Genomic DNA, 20,965 nt, shown 5'->3' on the forward strand with positions numbered 1-20,965 from the left:
TACACTCTCACTCCCAGCACCTGTGTTTGACTTGAAAGTAGTTAACTTTGATGCGACTCCACTTGACTAGTATCATCCACGTTTTACGGATGAGGAAGTGGACAAGTGGAGGGGCAGAGTAGAGGATGCCCAGTAGTCCTTGCAGGGGGTTGGGAGGGAGGTCCAAACTGAGGCAGGGGCTGGAGAGCAGGATCCTGAGTCGGGGACGGGCTCACGGTGGGGGGCTACTGATTCCTCAGAGAGCCAAAGGATTGAGGGCTAGACCCCATTCAACATCTCTTCATCATTCCCAGCCCTTCCCCACAAAGTCATTCACCTGCTCCGAGGGCTTCAGGTTTTTCTATCCGTGGTAACCACCGAGGTGACTGCGTTGCTAGGTTACCGGCCAATCTCAGAAGGCGGGACTCAGCGTCTGATTGACTTTCTTTTTCACCATTAAATTCCTTATTCCGCTCAGTTCGTTCCACCTCCTGAGGATTTACCAATCAGAAGCACCGTCTCTATAACCCTCCACCAATTGGAAGACTCGGGCCTCCCTCTGGGTTGGGCTGACCGAGTAAGGCGGGGAGAAACGGAAGGGAAAGGGGCGGAGCTTATTCGTCCCGCCCCTTCTCAAGGAGGGAGGCAGGGAGTCCTGCATTAGCAGCAGGCAAGAACTGGGGAAGGACGTAAGACTTGACCAATCAGAGCTCATCATAACAGCTGAGGTAGCCAATAGGCAGCGGTGAAGCGAAAATGGGGCGGGGCCGGTGGGGTGGAAGGGACAGTAGGCGGTGGATGGGAGAGCTGGCGCAGCTGCTGTGGTGGCAGCGGCTGAAGTGGCGGTGGCTGCGGCGGCTGCTGCAGCTGCAACAGTTCCGGGCTCGTGGCTTTGGCGGCGGCGCCGGAGGGCTGGGCTGCGCGGTGCGGACCCCGGCGCGCGGTCCGGGTTGCTGGGGCGGCGCATGTAAGAATTCAGGGGGTGTGAGGGTTGGCCTGATGGAGAGGGCAGGGGTCAGGGGTCAGGGGGCTCGGCGTGAGGGCATTGGAACGTGGGAGGCGGGCAGGTAGGGCCAAGAGGCCTGCGGGGAAGTCATCGCCGCTTTTCTCTCCCTCCAGCCCTGGTTGCGGGGACCGCAGGTAGGGATCCCCCGGGGAAGCCCGGGGCGGGGAGAAGGGGCGCAAGGACGAGCACGTGGAGCAGGCGCCCGCACTCCTCTTCGTTACCCTCCTCCCTCGTCTGCTTGTCTCCCTGGCGCCCTCAGGCGACCCACCCCACAAGAGCCTGCCTGCCCTCTTTCCTTAGGACCTGTCTCTAGGGGTGACCCTTCCCTTCTGGCTCCTCAGCAGAGGGAGAAGCACTGTGACCCTGGGCAAGTGCTTCCCTTCTCTCCTCTGGGCCTCACTTTTCCCTCTCTGTAAAATAATGGGTTTGAATTCAGATGAGGGGACCGTCTGGGAAGAGATGAAGGGTAATGGTTAAGTGGGGAGGGTCCCTGAATTCAGACTGCCTGGGTTGAAATTTGGACTCTGTCACTTCCTTGCTGTTTATTTACAAGAAGCAGGTTAAGTTAACCCTGCTAAGACTCGGTTTCCTCATCTGTGAAGTGGGGACATTAGCTAAGTAAGATTTCCTAACAGCAGTACTATTCACATTTTAAGCCACATATTTCTATGTTGTGGTGGGTCTCACCTGTGTATGGTAGGATGTTTCCAGGCATCCCTGGCCTCTACCTACTATTACCCCCTACTTGTGACAATCAGAAATGTCTCCATACATTGCTAATGTGTGTGTGTCGCAGGGGAATCACCCCGGCTGAGGTCCACAGAACTAATGCATGCATTGCAAGCAACCAGTCATATATTATACAGTTAAAATAAAAAACAGTAGCTATTTTGATAACAATGATACAATTAAAAAAGCTCTCCTTGATGAGTTGAGAAAGTTAATAGACTCTCCAGCCTTCAAAATAAATATGGGAGAGAATGACAAGATGTTAATAATTGTCAAAGCTGAGTGATCGACACAGGGAAGTTCATTTATATATTCTCTCTACGTTTGAGTGTGTTTGAAAATAGCTGTGATAAAAAGTTAAGCCAAAAAGAAAAAAAATAAAACATATAATGCTTAAGACAGCCAAATGGTAACATCTCATTTGGAATTTCCTTTTCTGTCTTCCCACTACTGAGATTTAAAAGTGAAATTAATCCCCAGATCTGGAGGAAACTTAAAAAAAAAAATCTCGCAGGAAGTTTACTGGGCAGACCGCTACAGGCTTAGCAGCAAAGAATGGTGCTCACTTTTACTGCCTAATTTTAAGAAGGTACTGACGCACAGGGGCCTGCCCTGGATTGTCCTGGTGATTCGTGAAGGAAGTAAATTGATGGGTTGCCATTCAGTGGGTTAGTTTGGAGGCAAACTTGATCGAGACCAGAATACAGCAGTTTGAGGAAGGAACCTGCTGTTGTTTTCAAGTTCAAAGTTCTGCTGTTAGATCTGCTGAGTGTTTGCTTTTCTTTTGGTCCTCCTCAGCGGAAATGGGAATGTTTATAAATAGGAACTGTAACAGGCTAGTTCTGACCGTTTTGAATTGGGAGTTCAGAATGAGCGTTTTTGCTGTGTGACTCCGGACATCACTTAAAAAAATATTCTAGTCTCTTTCCCTTCCTCCCCAAATACCTAAATCTAGGAGAGTAATAAGAATGATATGGGCAAATCTAGATGACCTGGCACCCTAACTCTTTATAGGCCATTGGAGCTAAGTGCTGCCTAAATACCAGGGCTGGGACATGGAGGAATTGTAGTATGCTGGCGGGGAGCACAGGTCTGGAGTCAGATTGTGTAGTTCAAAGCTTGGCTTTCCAACTGTGGGTTCTTGGACAAGTAAATTACTTAACTTCTTTAAGTTAAGCCTTAAGTCCCCCCCTCTGTAATGGGGGATAATAATCCTACTTATCTATTACGAAGTTTCAATCAGCTTTACTTAAAAATTGCTAGAAGAGCCCCAGCATATAGTAAGCGCTCACTGAGTATTAACTACTATTGTTTGAATGGTTGAATATGTATATATATTTTTAAGTCTTTGAAACCTCTGAAAATTCACACACAAACAAGGGTTAAGAAGGGTAGAGGGGGAACATATTAGCCATAATCCCAATCTCCAAACATAATTACCCTTAACTTTTCAGTATTTAATCTTGCACAGAATTTTAGTGCTATTATACTGCAATACTCTTTTTTATTGAAATATAATTCACGTTACTATAAGATCCATCATCTTACATCTTAAAGGGTACCATTCTGTGGTTTTTAGTATATTTGTAAGGTTATGTACCCATCACCACTATCTAATTCCAGAACATTTTCATCAGTAGTGGTTGTATTTTGATAATTGTCCTTTTTTTTTTTTTAATCCCCCAAACCCTAGAAGATGCCACTGATGGAGGAGTTTCTAAGAAGCACCTCTGGGCCAGTGGCTTTGAACTGGAGCTCGAAGCAGAGACTACTTAAAGCTCTGGACATCACATCCTGAGGGCTATAGGAGAGGAGAACATGGCCGTGAGTTTAGATGACGACGTTCCCCTCATCCTGACCTTGGATGAGGGTGGCAGCACCCTACTAGCTCCCTCCAACGGCCTGGGCCAAGAGGATCTGCCCAGCAGAAGTAAGATGGTAGGGTGGGCTGGGGGAGGGGGTGCAGCTTTTCTGTTTCAGGGGGCGAGTTGTGGGCTTGGTGCTCTGTTGGTAGATGCATGTACCTGAATGCCTGACCCCACGTTTGACTCCCAAGTTCTGACACAGAAACTACTGGGAGACTAATCCTGTGGGGTCCTAATCCTGCACCCTCAATTTTGGGGTGCTTTCCGGGACTAGCCTGCCCTGCTTCCCTCAGCGCCTCCCCTCTCTTGCGCCTGTGGTACCCTGGTTTTGTTCATGGATGCTTGGTGGGGACCTCAGGCAAACCTGCTCCTTGGCTAGCTTCCCTGCCCCATTCCTAGTTAAAAAAAGAAACAGATTTCAACATTGGTCTCTGTCTGCCTGATCTTTGGCAGGAAAGTGGAGTTGACTGCTTCTCCCCACTGGCACTCAGTCCTTGTACTGCCCGGGTCAGGGTGGAAGGCGGCAAGCATTTGTCGTGAACCATTGATTTGAGGGTTTGGGGTTTTGCTTTGTCTTCCTCTAAACCAAAGCCCAGCAGCACAAAGTGAACCCGCGAGGTTGCGAGTTTTAAATTTTGTAGATTTTAAGTGTGTTTCTGGCAGAACGAGAGGCCTTAAAAACCTTTCTTGTCCCGAAGCCATTTGCTTCGTTTGCTCAGACCTTGGGTCCAAGAGAGGCTTAAAATAACTTGCCTTTTATGGAGGGTCCTAAGATGTCAGGGGCTAGTGCTTTAGGGTCTCCTTAGCAGATGGAAATTCTACCCACAAGCCATACTGTTGAGCCAGGGGTATTGCTTGGGTCCAGGGAAAGATGAGCCTGGCTCTCCCATCTCCTTTGTCCAGAGAGAACACAGTTGGCTTGCAGGAAGCTTAACAGCCTCCCCTTGGAAGTGGTGAAGGACAGCATTGTTCCCGTGGATGGGGGTGCAATGGGAGGCCTGGCTCCCTCTAAACTGGCTTCTCTTTGCTTTAGCGTGTTCACCCATCCAGAGTGGCAGAGCTGGGCGATCGAGGAAGATTAGAAAGTAGACCAGATTTTTCCCTAAGTGCCATTCAGGACCAAGAAATCAGTGGCTGTGATTTCAGGCCCACTCCTTAAATACCCTAGAGTTGGCAAGCTAAGTGTCAGGCTCTTTTTTTTTCTTAACATCTTTATTGGAGTATAACTGCTTTACACTGGTGTGTTAGTTTCTGCTTTATAACAAAGTGAATCAGTTATACATATACATATGTTCCCATATCTCTTCCCTCTTGCGTCTCCCTCCCTCTCACCCTCCCTATCCCACCCCTCTCGGTGGTCACAAAGTACCGAGCTGATCTCCCTGTGCTATGTGACTGCTTCCCACTAGCTATCTATTTTACATTTGGTAGTGTATATATGTCCATGCCACTCTCTCGCTTTGTCACAGCTTACCCTTCCCCCTCCCCTCAGGCTCTTTCTCACCTGTTATCCTAACTAAGATCCTTTTTGCAAGGTAGACAGTATTATCCCTATTTTACGGAGGAGAAAACGGTGAGTCAGAGAGGTTAAGGAACTTGCCTGATGTCACACAGCCAAGCAAGCGGTTGAGCAGAGATTTGAACCGAGGACTGACCCCAGAGTTCCTTCCCCTCCTCTTCCTCCCTTTTTCCTCCTCCTCCCCTCCTCCCTCTCCTTTTCCTCCTTCACAAGCCTTTAATGAGTGTGAGTGCTGGTTCTTAGCATTTACATGTATTATCTCATCATATAACCTTAAGGTGGAATTATTGTTATTATCCATATTTACTGGGGAAGCAAAGCCTCAGAGAGGTTAAGTAACTTGTCCAAGGTCACACAGCTAGCAAGCAGCAGTGTCTCTCTGATCTTCCCTCTAACACCACCATGTAAGGTGCTTTGGGGAAAGGGATGTAAATGAATGTGACATTGTCTCAGCTTCAGAGTAGGATACCCCCTAGTGAGGGGAGCGGTTAAGTCCATCGCCAATGAGGGAATGGACTGGAGGGAGGGTGGTTGATATGCACAGGGTATGGATCATTCTGGAAATAGCCAGGCTCAAGGTTCTAAATTGGACTCCTAATCATTGTTGTGGGTGCCACTTTTAAGTCCTCCCACAGTATCGGTGTTGATGACAGGCTGTCCAGGTCTCCTGAAGGATCAAAGTGGGAAGAGCAGCCTAGTTCTGCGTCAAGATCAGGTTTTGAAACGATGAAGGCACTTGATGATTGGGAAATAGGCCAAGTAGACAATAAAACTAACCTTGGATAGCCCGCTAGTAAGGCCATTCATTTCTTGGCGAAGTCGGTGGCTCATTTTTAGTTCGTTTAAGAAAAACAAAATAAACAACTGATGGGGTCCAGGGAAACTGTGCTTTCTGCGAAGTGCCCTAGTGCCTCAGTTTCCTGTCTCATCCTCTTCCTGCGATATTTGCTAAAATCTCTAAGAACTAATGGCTATAACCCTCCAAGCCTGGCTAGGAAAAACAGTAGTGCCTCTTAGAGGAAAGGAGAGATTTCAGAGGCGGCCTGCCTGCTCCATCTCCTCCGTATGGGCCTTTCTTATTTCATGCTTGGATTTTGGCATTGACTTTCTTCTCAAGGTCCCCTATGCCCGCTTCTCGGAGCAGTCCGTCTAAAACACAAATCTGACCTGGTATGGGCGTACCTTGTTTTACTGCACTTCACAGATACTGCGTTTTTTACAAATCGAAGGTTTGTGGCAACCCTGCATCAAACAAGTCTCTCAGCACCAGTTTTCCCAACAGCATTTGCTCACTTCCTGTCTCGGTGTCACATTTTGGTAATTCTTGCAATATTTCAAACCCTCTACTCGCAAAAAGATTACGATTCACTGAAGGCTCAGACGATGGTTAGCATTTTTTTTTTAATATAAATTTATTTATTTTATTCATTTACTTTTGGCTGCGTTGGGTCTTCGTTGCTGCACGTGGGCTTTCTCTAGTTGCAGCGAGCGGGGGCTACTCTTCATTGCGGTGCGTGGGCTTCTCATTGCAGTGGCTTCTCTTGTTGCGGAGCACGGGCTCTAGGCGTGCGTGGGCTTCAGTAGTTGTGGCACGTGGGCTTCAGTAGTTGTGGCTCGCGGGCTCTAGAGCGCAGGCTCAGTAGTTGTGGCGCACGGGCTTAGTTGCTCCGTGGCATGTGGGATCTTGCCAGACGAGGGCCTGAACCCGTGTCCCCTGCATTGGCAGGCAGATTCTTAACCACTACGCCACCAGGGAAGTCCCATGGTTAGCATTTTTTAGCAACAAAGTATTTTTTCATTAAGGTGTGTGCATTGTTTTTTAGCATAATGCTATTGAACAATTAATAGACTACAGTATAGTATAGACATAACTTTTATATGCACTGGGAAACCAAAAACTTCATGTGACTCACTTTATGGCGATATTCATTTGATCGCAGTGGTCTGGAACTGAACCCACAGCATCTCTGAGGCCTGCCTGTAACTTCCCCAGCTTGCCACCCCCAGGACCTTCCTGTCCCTTACAGGATGACGGCCAAGCTCCTTAGCCAGCATGTGTATTCTACTGCCTTCTTGCCTGACCAGTCCCATTTCCTGCTTCAACCCACAATTCTAGTTCTCGGAATCCCCGGTATATTCTAAAACCTCTCCGCCTTGCTGGTAACTGTCTGGCATGCTTTCCCCAGGCTCTTGTTTACTCATGAGCTTCAGTTCTGTCTTGACAATCCTGCTGATAATCCCATCTCTTTGAAGCCTTCACTGGACCTCCTATTCCCGATGGGGCTAATTACTCACCCTTTTCTGCTTTGGTATCTGGTCTAGGCTTCCATTATTATGGCTACTTACTGTGCGGAAATGACTTGTTTAACCATCTGATCACCTCCAAGGCCCCAAGTGTTCATTCATCTGTGCATCACCTAGCTTGATGCCTACCGTATGCAGGCACTCAACAAGTCATGGTCCAAATAAACCTAGTTGGGTCTCTGAGGCCTTTTAGCTCATGGGAGGGGCTGTCTGAGGGCCCAGTCAGAGGTGGGCAGCAGCCCCTCCTGCCTCTATTCACCAGTGGTTGGAGTCTCATCACTCCCAGCACAGCTGATTGTCCTGGGGGCTGCCATCATTGCCCCCCGGTCTGTGGCTGATAGAAACCCTTGAGGTGTTAAGGCGCTGGCAGTATGCAGGCAGAAGGGAAGAGAAAAAAAGTTTTATAAAAACAAAATCCTTGAAAAATAGCATTTCTCTAAAGGAAACTAAATGCAGTGTACTTAATAATAGTCTTTAAAAAGTAAGAAAGTTTCTGTTATCATTTTTATAAATAAAACTTACAAGTTCCAATTTAAAAAAACGAAAATAGAATGTAGACAGAGGCCTTCAGCAGAATTGGCAGCTGTGTGGGCACGACTGCCACTGAGAACTAAGCCAGCTCTCTGAGGGTGTGTGCCTTGATTGACCCTGGGCCTCCGCCCTGACCCAGCAGCTGTCACTGGTGCCTTCCTCTGGCTATGTACCACACGCTCCCTGTCTTAGTGTGCTCGGGCTGCCGTGACAAAATTCCACAGAAGGGGGCGGGGGGGGGTACTTCAGCAGTGGAAATGTATTGTCTCACAGTTCTGGAGGCTGGAAGTCCAAGATCAGGGTGTCGGCAGGGTTGGTTTGTCTGAGGCCTCTCTCCTTGACTCTTGGACAGTTGCCTTTTCACTGTGTCCTCAGCTTGTGAGTCTGTGTCCTAATCTCTTCTTATAAGGATACCAGTCCTATTGGATTAAGGCTACCCATATGACTTCATTTTACCTAATTACCTCTTTAAAGGCTCTGTCTCTGAATACAGTCACATTCTGAGGCCCTGGGGGTTGGGACTTCAACATAGAAATTTTAGGGGGGGGACACAATTCAGCCCATAACACTCCTGCCCTTTCCTTAGGTGCGGTCCCCAGGAATCTGGCTGTGCCGCCTGTGCCCTTTGACCCTATGCTAGGGGTGATCAATGCTGGGGAATTATCCCTAAAGGAAACTGGAGGGTTTGGATTTTTTTTTCCTTATATGGGAAAGGATGGATTTTATCCCGGACTCAGACATCTCTGGGCTATAAGAGTAGCTGCTGAAATGCTAATGAATGACTCACAGGCAGGGGGTGTCAGGTTGATAAAGGAGGCAGGTATGAGCAAAGGTATTTAAAGCATGGAATTAGGAATAGCCTTGAAAATAGTCATCGGGGTTGGCGTTTGACAGCGCAGTTTGAGATAGCCCATTGTCTGCATTGTGCATCAGTCAGCGGTCTGGACCATCTCTAGACCATAGAGCCTGAATATTGTGGGCAATACAAGGGATTTTCCAGGGGACTTCTGGTCACACTCAGCTTTTGCCTTCTCACTGCCTTCAAACCCAACAGCTGCCTAAGATGGGCCTGTACTGTCGGCCTTTTCTGGGTGGTAAAAGGATTGTGGGCAAGGCGGTGGCTGAGGCTTGAGCAGGGCACTTTGTCTCATGCACTACTTTGGTGCTGGTGGTTCATGGCTTTCTGGTGACAGGCCATGCAGGGATAAGGCCTAAGGTGATAGAGCAGAGGACCCCCTCTCCCTCCTTTGCCCCTATGCCTAATGTACCATCAGGAGTTAACCTGAGACCCAGTACAAGGTGGAGGGCCACTGCCCATTTGCAGGGGCCAACACACGGCAGGCACCCTGGCTCCTTTTCCAGAGTTTTCCTGCAGCCACAGCCAGCTGGCACCTGTCTTAGTCAAGGTGTGCCAGAGCTGTTGGCCTCAGGGCAGGTGTAGCCAACACGAGCTGGGATAGAGCAGTGGGGCTGTATTCCCAGGGGTGACCAACCCCAGGGTAGGTGCTCCGTCACAGAAATCTGTGTCTGTTGTTCTTTCTCTGACCAAGCTTCCCCAGCATACTTGCCAAACGATAAATAAAGGCCGAGGACTTGGGTAGCTTTTGTCATTTGTGATAACCCTGGGTGGTGGAATGGTTAAGCATTCGGGGTCTGGAGTCGAGCTGCAGGCTTCCAATCCTAGCTGAGTTTGGAACTTAGCATCTCTAAGCCTCAACGTCGTCATCTGTACGGTGGGATCATGATAGTATCTTCCAGTAGAGCTATCGTGGGGATTTAGTGAGATCACGTGTGTGATGCCCATGGTAAGGGCTCAGCCAGTCCTAGGCATTATTGTCATGACCAGAGACTAGGCTTCTTCTTTGGAAGATCATAGTGCATGAGCAGGGGTGCTGAACCCAGGCCGAGGTCTGAATCCTTTTCTGGCCCACTCCTGGCACAGCAGGTGGTCCCCGCCAAGCTGGGAAACAAAAGCAGCATGGCAACTGGAGCCGGAACAGCAGTTAGATTTTCACGGCTTCCCAGGGAGCTTGGGCATTTGGCTCCGCGGGAGTTGGTCCCCTGGCTTTCCTAGGGCCCCGCCAAGGCAGAATGCCTGTGTCACCAGGCCGGCGGAGGCACCAATTCAAATGAGCAAGCATCCGGCCTGCTGGCTTCCAGCCTCGTAACCCACACTTGAAGCCTCCATCCTCCGAGTCTTCATGGGGGATCCTGTCTGTTGCCTCAGGCCCCCCGCCATGAAATGCCATCTCTCCCCTCCGCACGCCGAAAGCTACCGTGACAAAATGGCAGTTGTGGCAGCTGGGCGCAGGCTGGAGCGGCTGCTGAACTGCTCTTTACCCATCGCCTTATGGGGGCTAAGTTCGCATTTGCTCCAGGAGCGCTTCATGAGGCAGAACACTCAACTTCTCAGCCTCCAAGTCAGGGAAGGAACGTGGGAGGGCTCTGACGGCCCCTGGCTGCGGTGCCCGCCCCCAGGGTTGCCTTGCGAATCACAGCACGGTGGCCCTGCAAGGAAACCCAGAGGAGGCACAAAGCGATCAAGCCCTCAGGAGGGACATCGGTCCCAGGACCATCCCCATCCCACCTTCATGCTCAGGGAGTCCATAGGACTCCCTTTGCTGGGTGACTTCCCTGATTTGGACATTTCCTGACTCTCTCCCTTTTCTCCTCATCAGTCCAAGCTGAGTAAGGTCATTCACAATAAAAATAATGGCTCGGGACTTCCCTGGTGGTGCAGTGGTTAAGAATCCGCCTGCCAATGCAGGGAACACGGGTTTGATCCCTGGTCCGGGAAGATTCCCACATGCCGTGGAGCAACTAAGCCCATGCACCACAACTACTGAGCCTGCGCTCTAGAGCCTGGGGGCCACAACTGCTGAAGCCTGGGTGCCTAGAGCCCGTGCTCTACAATAAGAGAGCCCCCGCAATGAGAAGCCCACGCACCGCAACCAAGAGTAGCCCCCGCTCGCCGCAACTAGAGAAAGTCTGCGCGCAGCAGCGAAGGCCCAGTGCAGCCAAAACAAATAAATAAATAAAATAATAATAGTGGCTCATGGGTATTGAGCCCCTATCACGTGCCAGGCAGCGTCTGAAAGCACTTTACATGTGCCATCTCAGTCATTGGGTCCTCCCAGCAGATCTGTGCGGTCGGTTCAGCATCTGCATCTGACGGAAGAGGAAACTGACACTCTGAGAGGTTGAAACTTACCCAGGGTCACACAGCCAGGAAGTGTCGGCTGCAGCATTGGAACCCAGGTCTTCTGATTCGGGAACTCTGATTCTGAGCTGATGTGCTGCACGCCGGGAAGCAAAGCTTTGTGAAAGAGGTAGAACTTTAGGCCAGAGTTTCTTTTCCAAAAGGAAGTTGGTTTCTATGATATCTATACCTTCATCTTTTTTTTTTTTTTTTCAGTTAAACTTTTATTTCCTGCAAGGCATGTTACTCTCAATTGGGGCTCCATACCTGGAACTCCCTTCCGTGTTATAAAAACAGCAAAACTTACGGGGGTTTCATTGTACAGGTGGTATCGGGTCATCACTGAGAAACTAGAAAAGATGGGCAAGTGAAAAAACAACAGACCGCAAAGGACAGCCATGACTTCATGCAGCTTTCCCCTCAGCGTACGCCCTTTTCCAACGCACAGGCATTTGGCTAAACTTCACATCATTGTGGCTGGAACAAGACAGTTTGGGCTGAAAATGGGAACTCACAGGAGTCAAGATTTGGGAAAGGAAGGGCAAAGGAGGGCCGGCCTTGGAGCAGGGCACGAGACTCAAAAGGCCAGCTGGGGTGGCCGAGGAGGGCCATCCCCCAAGGTCACTGGTTCCCAGGGGCAGGTGACCCCCTATCATCACTTGCCTCGAGGGTGTCCCTGGACAGGAGAACTGATTCAGGCCATCAGTGCTTGGGTTGCCTTTTGCACTGGTGACCCCCTCTGCTGTGTTTGCTTTTTGTTGGAGGTACTTATCTACTCATAAAAACATATGGCTCTCTCTCTGCTCAAAGCACTTGAGAGGCTGTGGTTCAGCTGAAGTGACCTTGTAGGAAGTGCCTGAGCACGTGGCTGCCCTGGGCCCGGGTGGGCCGGGGACACGCTGGGGAGCGCACGTGCTGTCTGGTGGGCTGGCTGCTACTTCCCTCTGGCCATTCGTTACCATGTGGGCTCATGGGCTGCTTGTGACTACATTTTCCAGTGTTTCCAGAGAAATCAAAACCTACGCTTTTCATCGGAAGCCTTCTGACTTTTACATATCAGCAACCGTTTCACATTTCCCAAACAGCCAGCTGAGTAAAATCTAGTCAGCGGCTGCTACTTTACGACATAGAACCTACCTGTTCAGCCTTTGTTTTCTGTTCGGAACGAACTCCTTCAAAATAAGGAAACAATACAGAACCAACGGATGTGCTCTCCGTGGCCTCGGAGAGGTTCTTCACCATTGGACGCCGTTCCGTGAGATTCGGAGCTGGCTGGGGGAAAACTTTTCTCTGCCTCTGTGTGCTTCACCTAAAGAAAGACCGGATTTCGGGACTTCCCTGGTGGTCCAGTGGGTTAAGACTCCGCGCTTCCACCACAGGGGGCGCGGGTTCGATCCCTGGTAGAGCCAGGCCAGGCAGGTGAGGTGGGAGGACAGAGCAGGTGGGTGCATCTCCCGGGATCCCCTTCATCTTTCTTTTCTGTTTATTCCTTGCTTCCTCTGGGTTGCAGTTCACCTGATACTCTCCGTGTGGGAGTGCCCTTTGCTCCTTCTTTCTTGTCTGCATCCAACTTTACAACTGTCTTCTCTCTTTTTTTAAAGATTTATTTTATTATTTATTTATTTATTGCTGTGTTGGGTCTTAGTTGCGGCATGTGGGCTCTTCGTTGCAACACGCAGGCTCTCTCATTGAGGCGTGCAAGCTCCGTAGTTGTGGCGCGCGCGGGCGTAGTTGCCCTGTGGCATGTGGGATCCCAGTTCCCTGACCAGGGATCGAACCTGCGTCCCCTGCATTGGCAGGCGGATTCTTTACCACTGGACCACCAGGGAAGTCCCTCTTCTCTTTTCTTAGCTATTTGATCATGGGACTCTTTTATTTTTTTTTTGTGGCTTTGACTTTGAGATGTGTGATAAAGATTCAAGTGGGCATTAGAAGTTTAAAAATAATTAATAGTTTAATAGCTAGTCGTCTTCTAATTCTTTTTTTTTCTTGAATCGTTGTCATCTTGTCAACTGAAAAGCTAAGAGTTTTTCAACTGGCAGGCATGGATTTCTTCAGAGCTTAGAACCGCTGTTGCGGAGGTCACAGAAACGTAGCAGATCTAGTTATGGCTCGTGAAGGATTTATGGTCTGGTTGGCAATAAGACAGACGAGTATATGACGTGCTACTTTTGTGGCTTTTATTGTAACCGTGGGCGGATTTAGAGGAGGAGAGAGGAAGGATGGGCAGGGGAGGTGGAAGCGCTTTCCCAAGGAGGTGAAATACTGGGGCAGGAGATGGAGTCAGTCTGCTTGATTTGGGGAGGGAGCTCATCAGTAAAGGCTTTAGAGAGATAGGTTAAGCTTTATTGTGCTCAGTTTTTAAAGAGCAGATGAACAGGAAGCAGGAAGTGGAAGCTGGACGTGAAAGACCATCTCAAGGAAAGGAGCAGGGGAGCAGAGGTGTAGAGGAGTTGGAGTGGACGGGTGGGTGTGGTTGGCGCTTTGACTGGTGGGCGGGGAGGAGAGATTGGATCCAGATCTTGGGGGGTCTCTCTGCCTCCAGGGCCGTGCTGAGGAGTGGAACTTCACCTTGGGGGTGATGCAGGAGTCCCAGAGTGCTTTAAGCAGGGGAGTGACATGGTCACATTTCAGGGGAGCGTCTGCAAATTCACTCGGGCTGCCCTGCAAAGAGTGGTTGGAAATGGGTGGCAAGACCAGGTGGCAGGGGGTGGCCTAGGCACATGATGGGACTTGTTTTGTTCGGCCTGAATGGTATTTAAGCAGGTATTATGCTTGTTCACAGCGTGAGGGCTCAGCACCTGCCGTCTCACACACCCCAGCTTCCCACGTTTGCTACCTGCCTGGTGCCTGCAGGCATTTGAGTTTGTAGCCCTGGCAGTAAATTCTGATAGGACGGCACAGTGGCAGGAGTTGAGAGCACAAAGGACAATGAAGGCTCAACTGAGAGAGCAGATCAGCCTATGGGCAGGTGGAGTGTTTTTTTTTTTTTTTGGCTACATGGGGTCTTCGTTGCTGCGCACGGGCTTTCTCTAGTTGCTGTGCGCGGACTTCTTATTGTGGTGGCTTCTCTTGTTGCAGAGCACGGGCTCTAGGCACGCAGGCTTCAGTAGCTGCGGCACACAGGCTCAGTAGTTGTGGCTTGCGGGCTCTAGAGCGCAGGCTCAGTACTTGAGGCGCATGGGCTTAGTTGCTCCGCGGCACGTGGGATCTTTCTGGACCAGGGATCGAACCCATGTCCCCTGCATTGGCAGGCGGATTCTCAACCACTGCGCCACCAGGGAAGTCCCAGACTGGGCATCTTTCTCTCTTTCTTTCTGTCTCTTGAAGTTCAGTGCAGTTCTTGCCTCACTGTAGGCACTCAGGAAACATCTGGACAATATGGGACCCGTGAGTCCTTTCATGAGTTCGCCTGGCTTGGGATACATGTGTAGGAGGGCGTGTCTCAGATTAGTAACGTCAGGAGCTGTATCTGGCAAGGAGAAAGTAATTAGTGAAAGAAAAGCAGAGATTGGAATGAATATGCTCTGCTGCCAAGCTCTTAGGATCAGAAAGGACCTATTCTCCTGAGTTAAAAAGGCAGGTAAGTTTCTGTATCCAGCAGGTATCCAGCAGGTAAGTTTCTGCTTTGTTCCAGTGCCCTGACACAGCCCTCTAAACAGTCCATCCTGCTAGAGAGTTGATCCGGAAGTTCTCAGTCTGCTCAGCCAGGAAGCGTAGATCTAACTCTCTCTATCCTCTTTCATGATAATTCCTGGATAGCTGGTATTTCCATTCAGTGGAGAAAAGGAGGGTTGAATTCTGTTCTCATAACCGCCCTCCGTGGACTGAGGAATTGTCATTTTGGATTACAACTGGGGTGTTTGGATGACAAATTAAAAAAAATATATATATATATATTTTTTTTGGGGGGGGGTACACGGGCCTCTCACTGTTGTGGCCTCTCCCATTGTGGAGCACAGGCTCCGGACGCGCAGGCTCAGCGGCCATGGCTCACGGGCCCAGCTGCTCTGCGGCATGTGGGATCTTCCTGGACCGGGGCACGAACCCGTGTCCCCTGCATCGGCAGGCGGACTCTCAACCACTGCGCCACCAGGGAAGCCCTAAAAATATTTTTTTTAGATCTCTTTCCCTGTGTATTTTAGCTATAGCACAAGCAAGCGCATGATACGGTAGCAGCATCTTTTTTTTTTTTTTTTAAAGGCGTGATTTAGGGGCTTTGTTTTTCCCTGGAAGACTCAGTTATGTTTGGGGAGTCTCCCAGGTGAACATTTGGTGACTTCAGCCTGCCTTTGGAACAACACTAGCAAATATCTCCCATGAGTGCTCTGTGGGCTCCACCCCTGCACCCTGGCCCAACAGTGAATCCAGGAGCTACAAATCAGAGCATCCTTTCTGCTACCTTAAAGTAGAAGTCTTCCCCAGAGCCATTCTTGCTGTTCTCTCACTGGAGGCAGCAAGCACTATTACAACTGATTGCAGCTGGAAACACTGTGTACAGTAATGTTAACATAAGCGGTCGCTCCTATGAGCTCTTGTGAACTAACAGTATTTATGCCCATTTTTCAGATGTGCAATTCGATGGGTGGGGAGGGAAGTGACCTGCACAGGCAGACAGTGGAGCCGTGGGCCTCGTTTGTCATCAGTGTTGGTGGGCTGCTGTGTGCCTAGCACACCCCTGGGGAAGGCAGGTTTGTGGGTCCCTCTTGCTCTCGGATCACAGACCTGCCACCTCTGTTTTCAGGCCTTGCCCAGAGGGAACATTTCTCCATCCAAGCTCTAGTGGCTTTGAAACTTTCATTAACTTCAGAGTATAGATAAGGAAGTATAGATAAGGAAACCATAAACTCAGACCCATTCACTTGGTGAGGGTTAGGCCAAGTTCTTGGATCAAATGAAAATGAAGACCTTGAATGCTAAGTCCTCTGATCCACCTTCCCAACCTGGCCCCCATCCACGTGGCAGTGGCCCCAGCACTTTCCAGGCCATGAGAAATTCCACCTCAGTTATACCCCTGGCTGACGGGCCTTCATTCTTGCACTACCCCTCCCAGAAATTAGAACCAATAAGCAAAAGTCTTAAACGTAGGGCTGTTCATACCATCTCATTTATTTATTTATTTATTGGCTGTGCCACGCGGCGTGCGAGATCTTAGTTCCCCGACCAGGGATCGAACCCGTGCCCCCTGCATTGGGAGCATGGAGCCTTAACCGCTGGACTGCCAGGGGAGGTCCCCTATCATCTCGTTTATTTAACAGTCACATAATCTCACATTTTTTTCATTTGAACCACTTTCACTACCAAACCTTCCCCTGGCTGCTGTCTCTTGCTTCTGATCTATCCCCACTCCATATTTCTTCAGCCGAAGATCTTGTACTGTTTCCATGGAGGCTTCCCTAACCGCCCCTAACCGGTTGGGGTAGTGGCTGCACTTCTACACCTTCGCATCCTCTGAATACACTGCGCGGGAGGCCCACTTGCTCCCTAGCACCTGCATGTGACAGGTTTGATTCATGTCTCACATACTGAATCAGGGTTTGCTTTGTGCCTGAGTAGGTGCTATTGTTTTGGGTCCTGATGTGCCTGTTTCTGGGAGCACAAGTTTTTGCAAAGTCATGGACCATGTCTTCTCTGCACATACCCAGGGCACTTAATAACAGACTCCCATGAAGTAACATATCTGGGAGTGAGTCACTAGGTTCCCAAAACACCCAGGATCCCAAGTGACTCTGTTTGTCACAGCTTACCCAGCCCCTGGAACCATCTGGCGTGACCAGGAGACTCATTCATGTGTGATCAGGTCAGAACTAGGCCGGGCGGGGCCTGGCCCCTGCTTGCCCTAGGAGCAGCCTACTTTGGGGATGTCTTTGGTCTCTGCTTTCGGAGTTCTCCGGGGTGCACACGTCTCATGATTGCCATGTCAGCCCCGGGGTGGTGTGGTCCCACCTTCCCTCACCTCTGAGCTCGCCCCTCCACCACCCCACCCCTCGTAGGCCACCTCTCCCTCTTGTTAATCTCTCTTTTTGTTAGACTGGGATTTTATTTATTTGCTTTTTCTTATTCTCTGAGCTCTTGCTGGAAATCAGCTCGGGCAGAGTGACTGTGCTCAGCGCTGGCTCATGGCTTGGAGCCACTCCAGGCTGCCGGCTGCGTCGGCTTTCCCTTGTGGGTGAGCGTCGACGAGCATGATGCCTTTCCTCTGCGACACCCCAGGGTCCCCTCTTCATGCCGGCTCGGCTGCTCGCACTTGGCTGGCCTGCCTTTTCGTTGTGAATGGCAGTTTTTCCTGCGCACCCTGGACCCTGTCTGGCCACCTCGATGGGGCTCAGACTTTCTCAGTTGCAGAGCCTGCTCAGCCTTCAGACCAGTTGAGCTGTTTGCTTTTGCTGCGTGTTTTGTGCTGTTCCCTTTTGGAGCTCGGACACTGTCCCGGGGTGGGCAGGGGCTCCCAAGTCTGGAGACGGGGATAGCTTGGGAGAATCCTCAGGTTGTTAGACATGTGTGTGTGTCGGGAGAGTGATCGTACGTGCTGCTGATGTAGTGTGTTCTGACATTTCTTCAGAGTCTCTTGGTCTGTAGCAAAGGATGGGGTTGAATTTCTAGTGTCATCTCTCAGCAGCTGTGCAAACTTAAAGGAGGAGCTAAGCTTCGGTTTCTCCCTGAGTTTCACTTTCTTCAGCTGTAAAACGGGGAGAAGAACATCTCCATTCAGGGTTGACATAAAGATTAAATGGGAAATTCCATATAACATCTCCCGGTACCACCTCAGTAGGTGGAAACTCTAACTAATAGTAAAGTATCAGGGTTTCATTTTCAACAAAGTAGCGATGATGCCCTTTCTAGAGCCTCTGAGTAGGTAATCTAAGGACTCCGCGTTGAGGACTTGCGCTTGCCCTTCCTTTTATTAAATCCTTCCTCTTAAGGAATGTTAATTGGGTTTTGGATTTTCTTAGGGATCCCGTGGTGGCGAATGGGGGAACCATATGTTAATTTCCTTGACCGTCCAGGTGCACTGCAGAGACAATTCAACTGAAGTAGCCCCACCTCCTGCCCACTCTTTAGGATGGCTTTTTGGTTTCCATTGCATTTTTCTTTATTCACGATGCACTCTCTTCCCCACTCGACAGAAAGGGAACCGAGGAGGAGGAAGAGGAGGCCGAGCCCAGTGCCCGGCCACTGACTGCACAGGCTCTCAGGCCCTGCCGGCTCCCCTGGGAGCAGCACCCACCAGGCCAGCCTGGGTCCTGGAGAAGTGGCGTGCCCAGGCCATCAAACTCTCTGCGGGTTGTAGACTTCCTCCTGACATGTCACTCCCCCAAGGCGCCTGTGCCTCCCGGCCGTCTTACCCCTTGTTGCCGCTCTTCTGAGTATAGCCACCAGCTCACAGGAGACCCAGATGCTGGGCTGTGGCCAGTGTTCATGGGAGCCGGGTCCAGTCAGCCCCCCAGGCGCTCCCAGGTAGGGGCTAGAGCAGACCTCTGATCAGTAGCCACGTGGAGAACGAGTCTCATGGCCAGACTTGTTCCCCTGAGCACCACTTATCCGCTGACCCGCTGCAGAGGCCCAGGGAGCGCCAGCGTGCAGTGAAAAATGCCTTTGTCTCCATTTGCTGTTGTGCTGCTTCCATCCCCATCCCTGTGCGTTTCACAATTAGCATCTCCAGTGCTTCCAAGTGAATACAGGACAGATGTTCGCACAGGTGCTGCCCTCTTTACTGGGTAAACAGAGTGGAGTTGGCATGTTTTTCTGTGTGTGTGTGTGTGTGTGTGTGTGTGCGCGCGCGCAAAGTAGGCCTTGGAGATGGTTGTAGTGTTTACAAATGTTTTCTCAAAGCATCCGATGCACTTTTGCGCGTGGTAGGTGCTCAATAAATACTTTGTGATGAGTTATTAGTGGGAATAAAAGCCTTTTGTTTCATAAAAAACCCAGGGGCCCGGGAGCAGGAACTACAATTCCAAGTCAAGCCTTGAAATTCACAGACTAAAGAAGATGGAAATCATTTCCAGCCTCACCAAGAAATTATCTGCCAGCATCTGGCAAACCCCTTCTTCTCTCTTTGCCTTGGCGGAGGGTGGTGGTGGATTGTGTAGCAGTGGCAAGACATGGTTCTTCACGTGCAGGGTGGTCAGGACAATCAGTGCAGGTGACCCCAGCGGCTCCTGGCAAGTTAACTGCTCTGTAAACACGAGCTCACCATGGCTTCTCCGGGGAAAGGACCTTGCCCTTTTGCCTGTGCAGAATGTAGATGGGATTACAGTATAACTGAGAATGCCCTCCCGGCCTGTGTTTTTCCGATTGGCACACCTGGTACAACTGCTCTGCTGGTAAAACCCAGCAGCTCAAGTCCAGTCTCCTTAACATGGCTTACAGCCCACCTGCTGCTCCTGCCTCACAAAAGAGTCAGGCTGCTGGGCTCAAACCCCAGCCTGGCCCCTTTCTTGCTCTGTGACCTTGGGCAAATCACTTAGCCTCTCTGGGCCTTAATTTCCCCTTCTGGAAACTGAAGATATTAATAGTCTCTAGTTCATGGGGCTTTTTATACTTAAAAGAATTAACAAACGTAAAGCACTGAGTGTGAGCTGTTATTCTTGTTCTCATTCCCACACATCAGCCTTATCTCTGGCTTCAGAATTACCGAACCCTCTGCAGTTTCCCAGACATCCCCTGCTATTTGCTTCTCTGTGCTTTATGCATGACCTTCCTGTTTCTGGAATGTACCCCTCACCCCATCCCCATCCCCCTTTTGAACACCTTTTCATCCCTCCTCCTTTCAAAGCCAGCACGGATATCGCCCCTGAATCCCTCTCTGCCTCTTTTCTCCAGCCCCCGTGGACGGTCATTGTCATCACATCCTTTTCTCGGCTGTTGTAACCAACAAGTGCCTTTAATGCACCAGAATCACATCCCTTCTCCTGCCTCCTGATCGTGAACTCCGTGAGGGCAAAGTTCATGGTTTTACGTTTTCAAATCCAACACCTAACTCAATGCCTGGTATACAGTAGGTGCTGAGGAAATGTCTCCTCAAATGAAACCGTATTTGTTTGCATCTAGAAGGTCAGCCTTTTAAAAACTTGCCCCTCCCCTTTTCTCCCCCAAATAACCGCATGATTTATTAAGACTAGAGACTTGCTCTCAAGGTCACATTTGCAACCTCAGGGTGTGAGTTCCCTGCGTGGCCAGTTTGAGGGTGGGCCCCTGGGACAGCAGTTGCTACTCTAAATTACCAAGAGATGCTTATTTTCCAGGCCCCTCCCAAGAGTCTGTTGTTTCTGATCTTCACCCCTCCCGACTTTCTGTACATCTCTGTTTATAGCTGCTGCTCTCAACTTGCTACCCAGTTCAAGTCCCTTCCATGGCTGGCCTTGTGTATCTGCAGGGAATCCCTCTGGATTTGGCCACGTAGGTCCCTGTCAGCTGGCCAGAAACAGAGTTGGAGGTGGCGCAGGGCGTTATCCAGGCTAGTTCCAAACCAGGGCTCCTTCTAGAACAGTGCTTGACCCAGTACCGGCCTGGGTGAGCCTTTCATCTTTCCTTTCCTCCTCTGGCTTAAGCCTTTGGAAGGACAGGTTTTGGGCTTGAGGCCAGCGATTCAACTGGGAGGGCTGCACGCCAGCTCTCGCCTTTGTGGAGGTTAGTCTATTTGCCCGGAGTTCTGCCTGGGTTTACAGCCTCTCCTAACGTGCGTTGATGACGCGGGTCTACCTCCCAGGCCATCGTGCAGTCAGTCGTCAGCAGAGAAGTCTCGAGCAGAAGGAAACGTGCGTTCTGCTTTCTTTCGGGGTAGTGGCTTTTGCCTGATTTTTATCTGGGGGCCTTTAAAGAGCTACAGCCGG

General features: G+C 50.2%; 1 protein-coding gene across 4 annotated transcripts in view; it reads left to right on the forward strand.

Moving 5' to 3' along the window:
* The first annotated feature begins 806 nt into the window (after positions 1-806).
* Positions 807-20,965, forward strand: part of TPCN1 (two pore segment channel 1) — a 64,350-nt gene continuing 44,191 nt past the window's right edge. For 2 of the 4 annotated variants that reach the window (XR_009521680.1, XM_060028143.1), the window contains exons 1-2: positions 807-946; positions 3,408-3,644. Coding sequence is in view for 2 of the 4 variants with exons in the window: in XM_060028143.1 (XP_059884126.1) it covers positions 3,533-3,644 (112 nt within the window). In the remaining 2 variants the exon portion in view is untranslated. Of the gene's footprint in view, positions 947-3,407; positions 3,645-20,965 lie in introns of those variants that run through there. The other 2 variants (XM_060028144.1, XM_060028145.1) reach the window with 2 other exon arrangements.

This window comes from Delphinus delphis, chromosome 13 (assembly GCF_949987515.2).
Source record: "Delphinus delphis chromosome 13, mDelDel1.2, whole genome shotgun sequence".
NCBI classification, from domain to species: domain Eukaryota; kingdom Metazoa; phylum Chordata; class Mammalia; order Artiodactyla; family Delphinidae; genus Delphinus; species Delphinus delphis.